The sequence below is a fragment of the Mus pahari genome, chromosome 3, assembly GCF_900095145.1.
Source record: "Mus pahari chromosome 3, PAHARI_EIJ_v1.1, whole genome shotgun sequence".
Classification (NCBI taxonomy): domain Eukaryota; kingdom Metazoa; phylum Chordata; class Mammalia; order Rodentia; family Muridae; genus Mus; species Mus pahari.
This window is the reverse complement of record NC_034592.1, coordinates 118,955,616-118,971,245: the sequence shown is the minus strand read 5'-3', so window position 1 is coordinate 118,971,245 and position 15,630 is coordinate 118,955,616. Positions and strand designations below refer to the sequence as shown.

Genomic DNA, 15,630 nt, shown 5'->3' with positions numbered 1-15,630 from the left:
ACACCCCACTCTGCTGGTACCAATTTGGGGGCCCTCCCCCCTTGATCACTAATTGAGAAAATGCCTTACAGCTGGATCTCATGGAGGCACTTCCCCAACTGAAGCTCCTTTCTCTGTGATAACTCTAGCTGTGTCAAGTTGACACAAAGCTATCCAGTACACCACTGTATGAATGACAAGCATTCAGTAAAAGCAATACGAATTACCAAGCAAAACAGACACCATGTAGCAGGCAGTGGAGAAAAACCCCAAGTCCCGCTGTCACTCTGAGAGGTGCTCTTAGCACAGACTTACTTTGAAAGACAAATTAGCAGCTGGGTTTGTGGTTTTTCAAAAATGTCTTCCTAAGCAATGAAAAATTACATTTTAAAAATTCTTTCAAAAAATATCTAAGTTTGAGACTCATGATTTTTCTTCATGTGGTTACTAAAGTGATAACCAGGAAGTGCCCTGGACTCTAACACATTTTGGAATAAGGGCAGGGGGTGCATACAAGCTGACATTGTAGCATTGCCCAAAGGCAGCATGGGAAGCTGCCTAGACTCGTTGTATAGCACATATCCAATCAAAAGCAGTCTTGACGAAAAAGGAATACGAGCTCTCACACTGAATAAGTAAACGAAGTACTTAGAACTACACAGGGTACAGGACATTTCTTGATGGAACCAGATCATGCCATACACCATTCAGTTGCCTCACACAAGCACTGGGATCTATGGCAAACCACTTTATATTTTTCTCACAGCAGGATGTCTCACCCAAAGCAAGGCTGGGAATTTTCATATACTACCATATAATTTATGCAGTTGCCATTTTAAAAACGATCATTTTGCTCTACTGGTAAAAAGTTTCTGTTTTGCACTGTCTTGTGTAAACCAGCATAGCCTAACTGTGGCATACGGCAAATACTTAATGGGGAGCAAGCACGCTGCTAGCCAACTGGGATGGAAAGGTACAATCAACAGACACGCTCTTCTGAGCAGGGAGAGGTCAGGTCGGTCTTGTCAGTACTTCTAACACAATATGCGCTCTGCTTAAGTGGGCTGAGGCAAATGTGCTGGTAGGTCTCTGCTACCTTCTGAACGAGTCTCTCTTCCTGAAACATACAGACAGGAGGAGGCTCTCTAGTGCGAGATGAGAGTCATCCTAGGAGCTCCACCGGCCAGGCTTTCTCCCCATGTCTTAGATTCCTAGAGAAATCAAGTCCTTACTACTTCCAGCCATAACTTACTATTGACCCCAAAACACTTAGAAGAGGAAGACAATGTTTTAATCTGGATTATAGCAACTTGCAATCTTAGCTAACTTTACTTGGTTGTCGTAGCTTCTTAACATGTGGACGTCATTGCTGGCAGAGGCTACTTCTTACAAACCAGCTTGCTCACACTAAGTGTGTGAAACACGTCAAGTTTGATTTGTGCTTGTTTTGTGCACACACACACACACACACACACACTCGCACACCCATCATTTGAAGACACAGAGGTTTACAGTATGGTGTCTGGCCCTCCCACCTGTCATGGGAGAGTTTCAGCTGTTGGGTCTGCTGCTCGTGAGCGTTGATGAGCAGCTTTCTCAGCAGCTCACACTGCTGGCTCAGGTGCAGATCCCGGATTTCTTGCTCCTCCGCACTGTGAGTGTTGATCATTTCTGACCACTCCTTTGTGTGCTGGGCCACAATCTCTTTGACCTGTTTCGGAAAAAAAAAAGGGATGGGGGTTCACCTGGAATCTCTTGAGTCAGGTATGCCCTGAAAGCAGAGCACTAGGTATGCAGGCCAGATCACAATTTATACTGTGACTCAATGGACCTTCGCAAGCCACACAAAAATAACATACACTAGTCAGTACTGTACTAAGCTAAGTCGCCACTCTGGCTGCTAAGGAGCTTACACTGGTTATCTCACTGCCTGTCTTATACTCTGGTATGTCTGGATCTTGGTCAGTTTCAGCACATTTCTCTTTATTATCTCCTGCTTTTCCAGCTCCATTTCTGTCAGGCTACAGGTCTGGACGGGGAGCAGAGTACTCTCTTATTCCTAGGCTCTGGCTTTAGACACTAGGGAAGGAAGGAGCTCTCCTTTTTATGACCACACTTTGTGCAAAGTGGTGGCTTTGCAGTTCTCTTGTCAACAGCTAGAGGCTGCTTCTCCAGCTTCTGAAATCTGACTCTCTGACTTGCTCTAGCCAATGAGACAATGGCAAATGTGTCCACAGCAGAGGCCAACAAGGTCTTTCCCCTATTCTATGGAAGTTGCCCTTTAAATGAGACAGAACTGCCCTGCTGGAGGAGGTCGGCCTTTCAAGAAACACAACCATTTTGCAGAGTGAGGATAGCAACCCCCCAGCTAACTGTAGATGCTGGAGTGAGCCCCACAAAGTCAGGGTCACCGCCCATTTGAATATGGCTCAAATGTGTGGCCCACAGAATAATGAGCTAATAAATGATAGTTGTCTAAAGGCATTAAGTTTTGGCAGCGTAGCACACAGCCAAAGCAAACTGAGACAATCGCCAAGGTTTCTGTGCTACAGGAGAAAAGTATCTAAAACTCAAGGCAATCGTGCATGAAGCACTAATTCTCGTATCCCAGGGTGCACAATTCCTGCCGTATCAAAGATAAAATACAAAGGAGAAATCCATTTAAAACAGCATGACTCGGTCATTCATACGTTAGAGCCATGGGCCTGGATAATAAGATCACACATAGCCATGCTGAAGCTGCTCTTTTAAGCTTGGGTTGTAGTTGAGAGCTTTAGCAAATTTTAAATTTAAAATTGATTACTACCGAAATAATGTTTGCATTCTTCCAGAGTCTTAGCATTTAGGTCTCGCAAGGCTCACAACCTTACCTAAGGCCTTTCAATAGCCTACTTTTATTTGTCTTGGGGGAACTGCCAATTCCCCCAATTAGGCTCAACTCTTAGACTATCAACTTGGTTTTTCTCATCCTCTAAGTCCTCACAAAGATGCAGTAAAATATAAGCATGTCTGGCTGTTCCTGTGTCATGTTTGCTGTTATGTCCCTAGGACAGTATGTTCTGTACTTTGACTGTATCCTTCCTGCCTCTTGGCTCACCGTTTTACTGGATGCATCAGAGTCATCAAACAACATAAATGTTGTTAGTTTTTTCCACATACAAGACAAAAAGATGCTCCGTGAAGTGACTCTTCTTAAAAGACAGTAAATCTAAGGCAAACACAAACCTCCGACCTCGTCCTAGCAGTCCAACTCTCTCCTTTTGTTTCTGATACCAGATCAATCCAGAGTTGCCCCTTCTAAAATAAACCATAAAGTATCCTTTGCAAGTCACCATGTAAAAACCGGTGTTTTCTTACCTTAGATTTGTGATCCGTTGTCAAGGTCTGAATTTTAATTTCTGTTTCTTTTTTTATTTCAAGACAATTACTTCCCCTGAAAATATAGAATTGAAAATGCATGCCAGAAATTAGATATCTTTCAGTTCCCTTGGGCCTCTGTAACAACACTTTCTGGTGAAGACAATATATTCATCAAATATATCCGGGATGCCACGGCTCATTGGGCAGCATCCATTTCCAGCAATAGATTTTTTTACCTTAGAAAATATTATCTGTAGCATGATTGCTCAATTCAACAACAGCACAAAGAGACACTTCAGACCTAGCAATTACTGCCTTGTGTAGGGTCTGTTGTCAGAGTTTCCGTTTTGGTTCCTGTTTTTCTTCAAGCCGTTTTTTTTTTTAAATTTATTTCATAGAATATTATTAGGGATACAAACAGCCTTGAAATGAATGTCTAATTCTTTCATTTTGGTCATAAAGCCAGATTTTTGTCTTTTAAACATGCCAGTGAGGAAGAAAATAGCATTTACTGGCACTACTTGACAACGGAGGGAGGCTGGCTTCTTATTCTCCTATGAGTAGAAACTATGTATCAGGCAACTGCCCAGCAGCCATTACTGCTTATTTCGGTGCTGGTATTTTCTTCTCCACATTATTGCTGAAACCAGGACAGGACCTAGGCTGCTGTTTTCAGCACGTATGCTCAGGCTTAGGCTAGCCCGGCTCACGATCTTCCTTCTATTTAAGAAGCATCTCCTGAGAGAAACACTCTCTCCTGCTAACAGGCTCTCCCACCACACCCTCTGCTCCTCAATGACCAGCACTCAGTGCGTTTCTTCTCCAGTCTGTTATCCAGCATGCCGAAATGTTCCTCTGGCTTCATTCCAGGAACTCTCACAGTAAAAGCTATGATGGGTTTTATTCAGCACCCTTAAGCAGCTGGCATAGCTTAGGATTCCTGTAATATTAAGAAGTCACGGCTGCATAATTATTCCCCTTTGCACATGCCTTATTTATTTTCTGCCTTTGCAGAAACATTTACTCTGATTTCTCCAACACTGGCTTTTCTTTCTCTGCCTTCCCCATTCACCTTCTCCTGTCACCTGAAACACACTGGATGGAAAACTCATGACAGACAGTTAGGCAGGAGCACTGCAGTACAAGCTCCCGGTCTTGCTTCCATCATTCCCTTCGGTCGGGCATGAAGAGTAGGGGAAACTGCTGCAGGCGCTCCCTCACTGAGGACGGGATGAAGTCTGATGAACGCACATTGTAAGTTGAAAGTATCAGAAACGCAAGATGCATTTAACCCAGCCAACCTCGCCAGTCCACTGCAGAGGACCAGAGACACATAACCCAATTCCCCCTTTACATGAATTTTGGTAATAAGAGGAAGCTCTCCTTGGAGCTGGCTGTGCAGATGAAAACATCTGGTAACTGGCTGCGAAGAAACTTTCAAAGTGGTTTTTTAGGTCTTGTTTTCAAGTCCTGGAAAAATTCTCTCTGCAGAGTCGGGAGGCAGATCTGCCTTTGGCAGCATGGACTCAGAAACCTCCAGGCAGACTTCCTCCGTCTCCCGTTCCTTGGGTGACAACGGGCTTTACACATTGTAGGACCTCAACTCCTGCTCAGAAGGACAACTCCACGGCCATTGTTTCATCTTTAACAACCAAGTCCTACGTGTCACCTTCATTCCACTTATGCTTCAGAATAAAAATAAGATAAAGTAGGCATTTTCTAATGTCCTAGGGACAATATTATCCCTAGTATCATGCTCTGAAGAGTTACTATGTAGTATCAAGACTGAAAACTTACAAGACCTTGATTTAAAAATACAGAAAGAGGCTCCACACCCATGCACATATAAACAGCACTAATTAGACTTAGTGGTTTTTTTAAAAAAAATGAAAAGTAAGATATGAAGTTGGGAGGAAGATGTGTTGAGAGGAATATAGGGGAATTCAGAGGGAAAAAATAGAAGGTAGATATTATTGATTTCATTGGATACATGTACAGAGTCCTCCAAAATAACAAAAAATGATCTTTTTGAAAATAAAAAAAACAAGAAAATTTTAATACAACAATTCAGGAAAAACACAGATCATTTGTTGATAGGTGAAATGTAAACAAAAATAAGTTTATTCTTGGAAAGGGCTGAAAATCCATCAAAACCTTGTCCCTTAAAAACATGGTATTATGGTCTATACCTCCCTTTCAACATTTTGTTTTAAAAAATACATTAAAAATATGAAAATATCTTTAAAAATGCTGCTGATATGGTCAGAGCCTCTAAACATCAACTCTTACGGTTTAAGTGTGATGTGACTTTAGAGGCCCTTGTTCTGGGGGACTGGGGGACTTTTAGGCCCAGGGTCTTGCTGGAGGAAGCAGGTCATTAGAGCAGGACTATGATGGTGTGAACTGCTGCTGATGCCTATCTTTCCTGGTCCACAGTGATTCGAATGTCTGCTACCGCATGCTTCTGTGGATGAGAGTGACCAGCTGCTCTGCCTGCCTCCTCCACCATGACAGAGTGAGTCCAGGAGCCAGAAACACTCCTTCTTCCATGTTTATGTCAGGTGGTCAACTTATGTAGTAGTGTGGCCAGTGTCACAGAAACAACAAGACAGACACCCTCACACTCACTACATTTCCTCCCAGTATCTCCCTGAGCACAGGAGATGGGATGCTGAACTTGTCCTGACTCACATAAAAAAATATCCAAATGCTTTTAAAGCACGGGGACATGCCTTTGCTTCAGTGAAATACAGAAAAGCCATGGGGGACACAAAAGGTGGATTGCTTCCTTATACTGCCTTGTTTGTGTTTTTCTAGAAAATGTAACTCTAATAAAAAGGAAGGTGCTTTCCAAAATGAGCCCCAGGGTGTGGGGACATCATCATCTGCTTCAAGCCAAGCATATTGGCTCCATGTCATGAAATTAGAATTTAGGGACCAGAAATTGTAACAAAAACAATCCATCTGAATTCAAATCCTTAGTTTTCTAGGTGATATCTGGATTGAACACTAAAGAGAAAGAAAGAGAGAAAGAAAGAAAGAAAGAAAGAAAGAAAGAAAGAAAGAAAGAAAGAAAGAAAGGAAAACTAGAAAGATGTCTATTTCCTCCTTTCCTCTCACACCATGGAAGGCTAGAAGACCCTAGCAGAGGCTCAAAACATTAAAAAACAAAAACAAAAACCATACAATCTACTGATGGAGAACAAATCTAGGCCAAAAATGATGTCTGAAAGAAAGAGAATATGTATGGTGTTTCCTCAGCTACTTATTCTAAAGGGGGACAGCACTGAACAGGACATGCGATGGATGCTGGCCAGGGACATCCTTCACCAAGTGATGCAGCTCAGCACTGCCATTTCCAACACAATCACCTGCAGTGGTATCCTGTGCACCAAGAGGGGAGCTACACCTTAGGGTGTGGCACTCAAAGATCTGCAACCTCCCTCTACTTACTCTAGAAGTCACATTAGAGGCATTATACACATGACTGAGTGGCCGCAAGATGCGAAGCCCATGAGAGACAGGGAGAGACACTCTGTCACAGAGTGAGAAGACGGCGCAGACAGTAAGTGCAGGGTGCAGCTCCACAGGGAGTGCCAGAAAGAAAGAGGGTTGGGTAAACCAGCCAATGTACTGCTGTTCCACCAGTGGTATCTCAGCAATGTCAACATTTTTGCCTGATTATCATACTGTGGTAAGATGGGGTTTAACATTATGAAAAGCCAAGTTATATGTACTTCAAGCACAAATTCCATGTCAGCCTCTTGCCGCCGTGGATGTCTAAAACCCCAGGTATTTGGAGCTGTAGTATATCTGTCCTACTCACAGGTCTATGGCAGTGATTACTGTGTCCATTGTACACAGTGAAGTGTAATGGTAGCTAATAATAATACAGACCAATTAACAAGCAATATACCACGATAGAAATTGGTCTTGGACTGTGGTGGGTTGCAGTTAATTAGAATACTAGAGAGTGAAACTGAAAATAAGGAGAACTACTACATTATTGCAACTTTAAAAAATTATTTATAAAACAAAAAAGTTACAACCAATTCTCAGGGTGAAAGTTAATTTAAATTTTTTTTTTTTGCTAACTTCTCAAACACAAACAAACAAAACACAGAACAGATTACCATGAACTAAAGGTTCTGGGAACTCTATTGAGACCATCCTTAAATGACCACTAAGTTGACTGATGCCACACCCCGCTGTGATGACACAGGGTCTGAAATGAAGGGGCCACTTTTTCCTAGGAGTAGTCTTAAATGATGACGTTGCACTAACATTAAGTCCCTCGTGGTCCACGAAGGCAGCTGAGTGGTGCAGTCACACTCCTAGAGGGAGAAGCTTCACAAGTCAATACTCAGTCTTACCCCTTCTTCTTCATCGCTTTCTCTAGGATTTTCTCATGAGTCGACTTCTCTTTGTCATACTGGGCCACAATTTTGTCAACTTGTGTGCAGTGTAACTTCTGCATGGTACTGTGCTCCTGAGAAAGAAGGGTTTGAGGTTACGAGCTGGACTGTAATGGATGCTGAGAACCTTTACCCTGCCAGGCCAGCCTGGTTCTTGTCAGCTTCCCCGAGTGTTTGTTTGGAAAGCCAGTAAGTAATGCAGTCTGAGAACCAGGAAGGCTTCTGGTCCTCACCCAACAAGAGCATCCCTAAAAGGGAGGCCTGCTTTCAAGTGGCATCCCACATGAACTGCCAAAAGCCTGATTAGCCACTTGGGCTTTTCCTGAACTGGGAGGAGGTGGAGAAGTAGAATATGGAGCCGGCTGTCCCATCCCCCCTCCGATCACCTAACAGAGGTAATGTTCTTGATGCCTCCTTGTGAATTACAACTGCCAATTTCAGAAGCAGCCTTCATGTTATCAGTCACACGGCTTGCAGAGCCAAGCACACATTTTTTCACTAGTAGCTTTACCAAAATGGTAGACCTTTTTGTCTGATGATTATATTGTGGTAAGATGATATTTAACATTATTAATGTTGCATGTACTACAAGCATATGACCCAAGACACTCCCTGACCTGTGGATGCCACCCCATGGCATGCCATGGATGTGCAGGCTTTTGAGGTACTTTATTTGACTCATTTGATGTTGGTGCCACAAGCCTCAGACCTACATCCACCTTCCCACCCTCCTCAGGTTGTTTTAAGAAGAAACAGAGCTGGAGGGTTGGGTGAAAAGCAGGAAATTCCCATAAGGAACTTGGATTATGGTTTTCCTTGGGAGAATAGGGGAGGGCCTCATACTTTCAAGGTGTAGACGTTGAGGACATTGAGTCTCTCTTGATCTTGAACAGGAATAAGTGCTCTTACTTTCCTGACTGTTGTCAAGTCTAGGCAAGACCAACCCTTCTCAGTGGCTGATGGCATCTGGATTCTAAGTCTTCTAATATGTTACTGGAATAGTATGGAAACCTAAGACAGTAGAAGCTTCATAAAATATATACATATATGAAGACAAACTAAATAAATTCGACAAATGTTAGGGAGACAGAGCCCCAACTTGGACATCTGTTGCCACCAGATGAAGCTTCCAGAACCAGGAATAAACTCCGATCAAATCATTACCCAAATGACCTGGGATTTAAAACATTTTCTTTTAAGGACGTGACCAGCACAGACAACTGAAAATCATGCTTGTATCTTAATGAAAGTGACCCTAGATTTGGACCTTGAGCTCACTGTTGGGAAAGATTACTGGTTTCTTTATTTTCTTATGTGTCAGGTCTAATGGGCTCCCAAGAACCATTACCCTACTTTCCACTTCAGATTGAAAAAGTGACTCTAGAAGCAGAGAGACATTTAGAATCCTAATTACCAGCTGCATTCAGAGAGCCAAAAGCAATTGACCATAAGCAGCCAAGGGCCACAGTGGTCATTACCCTTGTCTTTCGTCTCAGTCCTACCACTGTATCACAGACCTTTTTCCAGGGCTTTCTTTCATGAATAGCAAATTCTCATGTTCCTGCTGTCATTCACAGCTTTACCTTGGAGCTAACTTTCATGTTTGGAGACGTGCTTAGGAGAGATGCTTGTTTAAAAGGCATTGTCGTGTTTAATGAGTTATGTAGGTGTTGTCTGTGGCAATAGGGCCTTTCTGTCGGTTTGTGGAGAGTAAGCTACAGTTCTGACAACAGCCTTGTTTGTTAGGGGGTTTTCCTAGGGCCCCTTTGGACAATGACTTGATCGGAGTCAATCTATTCCTGGTTCTGGAAGCCTCATCTGGTGACAACAGATGTCCAAGTTGGGGATCTGTCTCCCTAACATTTGTCGATTTTATTAAGTTTGTCTACATATATGAAGCTTCTACTGTCTTAGGTTTCCATACTATTCCATAGATGGCAGTTAATTTTAGCTGTCTCTCCCACATTCCCTTTCTTCTACTCCTCCTCCCTTTCCCGTCCAACTTGATCCTCCCATTCCAGCCCCCACCCCATCCATCCATAACTAGTCTATTTCCCTTTTCTAGGGAGATCTATCTGTCCCCTTTACTCCACACCTAATCCCTGTGGCTATGGATTACAGCCTGCGTATTGAGAACTTTACAGCTAACATTCACATGTAAGTGGATAAATATCATATTTGTCTTCTTCGGGTCCCAGTTATATCCCCAGGATGATTCTTTTCTAGCTCCACTTATTTATCTGTGAACTTCATGATTTTGTTGTTTTGGTTTTAACTGCGGATTAATATTCCATTATGACCACAGAGAGTCTCACTCCTATGTGCTATGGGCTTTGGTAAAGGAAGGAACTCTAAACACTACCAAAGGAGAAATGTAAATAAAAACCCAGCTACAAATTCTTTGATCTACAATGGTGTCCTGCCTGCAAGATATGCTAGAGCAATGGTGGCACAGAGCTTGTGGGAGCAACCAACCAGCCAATGTCTGATTTGAGTTAAGACCACTCCACAAGATAGAACTTATACCCAACACTGCTTGAGTGATCTGAGACCAGATAGCCCCGGAACCGAGAGTAAAACCAGTCATTCCTGTTCTACAAAAGAACATAGCAATAAAATGACTCCTAATGACATTTGGCTATACTCATAGATCAGTGCTTTGTTCAGCCAGCACAAGAGACGTTTCCTCCTGCAGCAGATGGGAACAAACACAGAGACCCAGATCCAGATAATATGTAGAGAGTGAGTTCTTAGAAAACTCTGCCCTAAACAAGATTTCTCCATCAAATCCCTCCTCTTGGGGCTCAAGGAACCCTGCAGGAGTGGAGATGGGAAAAGCATAAGAACCAGCAGGGATGGAGGTCACCAAGGAAACAAGGTCCTCGAAAGCAACATGATTGACGCACATATGATTCACAGAGGCTGGCATTGTTCCTTTGGGTACGTATAGCTGTCAGTTTAGTGCTGTGGTGGTATCCCTGAGTGTGTGACACGTGGGTCTCTGCATCTATATCTGTTTCCTGTGTCTTCTCTTAGGCTCTTTCCCTTCTGTTTGTTTGTTATGTCCCATTCCACCGTGTTAGTTCTGCCTATGTTATTATATTATTTTTGTAATTATCCCTCAGAAGCCTGTGTGTTTCCTAATGAGAGACAGAAAGGGAGTGAATCTGAATTGGAGGGGAGATAGGAGCTGGAAGGAGAGGAGGGAAGGAAATCAAAAATTAGGATATATTATGTGTGTGGGGGGAGCCTATTTTCAATAAAAAGAAAAAGAAAAAGGTCATGAAACATGATTTTTTTTTAAAGCATTTCCACACCTTGCTAGGAGACTGCAGCTCAGTCTGGGCTGGCACAAGATGCATCTCTATGAAGCCCTGTGGCTCTAGCCCAACAATTCAATGCTAAAAACAAATCAATCCTGAAGAAAGACAGACACTGTGTCCCAACGGTCTCCATTATACTAAAACTTGTTCCTCGGACCACGCAGAAGATGATGTATGGAAATAAAAGCTTGCCTGGAGAAATCCAGAAGCAGCTGGGTAAAGTAGCTAAGATCCTGCCCTTCTCTGAATTTAGGTTCCATCCTGGCTCTAGCATTTAAAGGCCAAGTGATTCCTAAGCTCTGCCCTCCATGAGGATAGACGATCCTATCTTCCCAGTGGTAGGATGAGTATTTGCAAACATGGACACAGTTACATTTCTCTATCCATCCTTCATTGTGATGTGGCTTGTTACCAAGAAAAAGCTAACTAGTAAGAGAATATAATTATAGTGCCCCTTTATATATTATTATAAATATACCTAAAAATAAGCGTTTATATATCTGTAGCTTTGGTTAGCCCATTTACTACCCTCCTTCTTCATGATCTCCCCACTCACATTTCTGCTTAATTCTGTAACTTCAAGTGCTACCTCTTTCATATCACATACGTTCCTCTATCCCTCTAATTATATTTTAATTGGCTTGTGAAATGATAGGTTTGAGTTATTAGTTAGAAAGCTAATTTCTTTTTTTTCCCTTTTTTATATTTTCTTTATTTACATTTTAAATGTTATCCCCTTTCCTAGTTTCCCCTCTGAAAATTCCCTTCCCCCTCCCCTTCCCCCTGCTCCCCAACCCACCCACTCCCATTCCTGTTCCTGGCATTCCCTTATACTGGGGCATAGAGCCTTCACAGGACCAAGGGCCTCTCCTCCCATTGATGACTAACTAGGCCATCCTTTGCTACAAATATAGCTAGAGCCACAAGTTCCACCAAGTGTTTTCTTTGATTGGTGGTATAGTTCCAAGGAGCTCTGAGGGTACTGGTTAGTTCATATTGATGTTCCTTCTATGGGGCTTCAGTCCCCTTCAGCTCCCTGGGTATTTCTCTAGCTCCTTCATTGGGGACCTTGTGCTCTCTCCAATGGATGACTATGAACATCCACTTCTGTATTTGCCAGGCACTGGCAGAGCCTCACAGGAGACAGCTATATCAGACTCCTGTCAGTAGGGTCTTGTTGGCATCTGCCTAGTATCTGGGTTTGGTGGTTGTTTATGGGGTGGATCCCCAAGTGGGGCAGTATTTCTAAATACACTTTAAAAAAAAAAAGTTCTTGCATTAGTGAACAATACCATTCCCAGAAGATATGACTTATTAAGGCATGATAGCTCCCGAAGAATTATTGATCATGGGGTCCTCAGATATCTCCATACCAACACAGATGACTGCCATTGTCCTTGGTTGTCAAACATAATTATGTGGTAAGACCCTGTTGCTGAGGATCCCACACATTTTTGTTGCTTTAGGAGACATAGCAATCCATCTCAAACTGACTGGAGAACTTCTTCCCTGTTTTGCGGCCTTCAAAGTGCCAGAAAGTGCTCTGTAGGCCGGTGGGAGATAAAGTCATCTGTGGTTTTACCTAGTGTTGTATCATCTGTTAGAATAGATGTCCCCACCCGTGCAATAGCGGCATGACTGTTACAGGGTTGGTAACTACTTTCTGATTGGATCTGAGACCTGCTTCACAAGAAGGAATTTCACGCTGGTATGGTAATCCTAGTCATAAGACCAGGGCTTAGGAGATCATAAACCCCAGCACAGAACCTGCTATTGTTATTTTATTAAATGACCACTTTGTCATGTTGCCGTCTAAATATTTATGCTTACACCCATAGACCTGGTCTGCTCCCAATCTTGGTGGGAAAAAGCTTCTTTTATTAGTGGGCAGCACTCAGTACAGGGACTCATAATTGGTCAAAGTATTGAAGAGAGACTGCGCACTCATCTTTAAGGGGAGCAACTTTAACCATTCTTTACCCCTTGCCCAGAAGAGAGGGAAGGATTGGGTGGTGGGATTGGGTGGTGTGCCCTTGTTGGATGTGTGGTCCTGGGAGTGGGCTGTGAGGTTTCAAAAGCACATACCATTCCCAGTAAGAGAATCTCTCTCTCTTCTCTCTCTCTGTCTCTCTCTGTCTCTCTGTCTCTGTCTCTGTCTCTGTCTCTCTCTCTCTCTCTCTCTCTCTCTCTCTCTCTCTCTCTCATAGTCTCAACTTGTAAGCTCTCAGCTTCTTCTCCAGCACCATGCCTGCCTGCTTCCCATGACGCTCCCCACCATGATGGTCATGGACTCACCCTCTGAACCTGTGCACCACCATGAAATGCTTTCTTTCATAAGTTGTTCATGGTATTTTGCCAGGCAATATAAAAGTAAGTACAACATGTACTCAGGAGAATCTGTAAGAGTTGTGGAAGCGACCTTTCAGTAAAAAAACGCTTAACCATCAACTCCATCAACACTGGGAATATAATGGGCCCAGATAAAGTTTGGCCTGAGAACAAACAGTTAGAGAAAGGACAAACTTCTCGGCTACACCATTGGCACATTGGTATGCTTATTCCTCACCCTGGCAGGAAGCAAGGACCTGCAGGAGCCTGGGCAGAGTACAAAGGAGTGGAAACTCAATGTTAACATGAAAAAGTTTCAAAGTCCTTTCACACCTCATTCCTGTATCCCACACACACCTCAATTGTGTATCCCACACACACCTCAGTCCTGTATCCCCCACACACCTCAGTCCTGTATCCCACACACCTCAGTCCTGTATCACACACACCTCAGTCCTGTATCCCACACACACCTCAGTCCTGTATCCCACACATACTTTAATCCCTCAGCTGCGTACCCCCACATTGCCTCAGTTCAGCATTCTGCCACCTCAGTTCTGTATCCCCCGCCCCGACTCAGTTCTATATGCCCCCATCCTTCCTCTGCAAGAGAAGATAAAAAAAAAAAAAAAAACAAACAAACAAAAAAAACAAAACAAAAAAAAACCTGAGAAATGAAAGAAACTGAAAACAGAACCTTCTCAACTTCTATGGGAATTCCTGGGGCCACTTCTTGTTGTTCTCTTAAATTTGTAACTACCTCTTAAGATTTCTTCTGATCCCTGTCTGACAGGCTTCTTAGTGATAAAAAATTAGAAGAACAGAAACTCCAGAAGTAGGTTTCTAGTTATATTGACGAGGACCGTGAGAGGTGGCTCCTGCTAGCATCTCCAGACAGACACGGCTTTCATAAACTACTGCCCAGCAAGCAGGGGACAAGGCACCGCAGTTACCACTGAGGTAAGACAAGGGCCACGCTTGCTGTCTAGAATGAGGGTCGTGCTTGCTGTCTAGAATTCGCTTCTATTTAGTCTTCTGGGTGACTACTGGTTCACTGTACACAACACAAAATGAAGTGGTAGGTTTCCATCAGAGCTAAAAGTAAAATACAAAAGGACCAACAAAATGCACACCACGTATGCAAATATCACAGTACCTTTGCATGCTTCTTCTTTAGAGAGTTTAACTCCTTCTGTTGTTTCTTTAAATGCTTCAAGTAAGCCTGCAGGGGAGAAAAAGAGGATCTGATCCGAAATGAGATCTCTCTCTCTCTCTCTCTCTCTCTCTCTCTCTCTCTCTCTCTCTCTCTCTCTTTCTCCCCTCCCTCCCTCCCTCTCTCCTCTCTTTCTCCCCCTCCCCCTCTCTCTGTCTTTCTCTTCCCTTCTTTCCATCTATCCTTTTGCCAGAGGTAGTCATAATGATTATACTTTGTGATGGAAAAAAAAAAAACAAAACCCTTGTTTCATCAATGTACATAGTGCATGGACATCTGAAAAGTAGTCAAGGCATTTTACCTTCATTTGTTTTAAATCTTCTATCCTCACTTGAGGGATAAGTTCAATACCTTAAAAAAAAAAGTCACAAAATTATCAACATGTATATTAAAAGTAGAGTGAATAACAGACAATATAAACTTTCTAAGCTATACCTGGTACTGCCAAAACAGCTTGCATGTGCTTGTTACCCACGGTCTCAGGGCAATGGCGGAGGAGTAACTCCCAATCAGCCAGCTTTCCTAGCACTGGGGCATAGGCTAAGTGGACCCATCCAGAGGTCAGGCACCCAGTATCTGCTGCAGCTATTTTCATCTTTGCATTTGGGTACAGGATATCAGTCAACTAACCTCCAGCTCTATTCCTATCTTAGTCATCCATCACCAAAAGGCAAAACTTTGTAAGCATCTTTGGGGGAGATTTAACCTTAGCATCTAAGCAATGTGCTATCTTGAGTGTGGCAATGCCCTAAACACACGAAAAATGAAATCAGACTCCCTCCTTAAGGGGTTCTGTCGTGAGAACCTTGAGTAAGACACTCACACTCAGCCTGTTTGCTAGCTGAGAAAAGGCTGGACTCAGAGTAGTCATGGCAAACACAATTGCCGAAGAATCCCCAAACGGTTCTGTTTGATTACAGATTTTTTTTTTTTTTCAAGACAGGGCTTCTTTGTGCAGCCCTGGCTGTCCTGGAACTCACTCTGTAGACCAGGCTGGCCTCAAACTCAGAAA

The 15,630-nt window shown here is 43.1% G+C and overlaps 1 protein-coding gene across 14 annotated transcripts in view; it reads right to left on the bottom strand.

The window, feature by feature from the left end:
- Window positions 1–15,630, bottom strand: part of Plcb4 (phospholipase C beta 4) — a 368,815-nt gene that overhangs the window by 14,895 nt on the left and 338,290 nt on the right. For all 14 annotated transcript variants that reach the window (XM_029535870.1, XM_029535879.1, XM_029535877.1 and 11 more), the window contains 5 exons: window positions 14,920–14,969; window positions 14,562–14,627; window positions 7,713–7,828; window positions 3,337–3,412; window positions 1,515–1,690 (listed from right to left, as the gene is read on the bottom strand). In XM_029535870.1, the coding sequence (XP_029391730.1) occupies window positions 1,515–1,690; window positions 3,337–3,412; window positions 7,713–7,828; window positions 14,562–14,627; window positions 14,920–14,969 (484 nt within the window). The remainder of the gene's footprint in view (window positions 1–1,514; window positions 1,691–3,336; window positions 3,413–7,712; window positions 7,829–14,561; window positions 14,628–14,919; window positions 14,970–15,630) is intronic.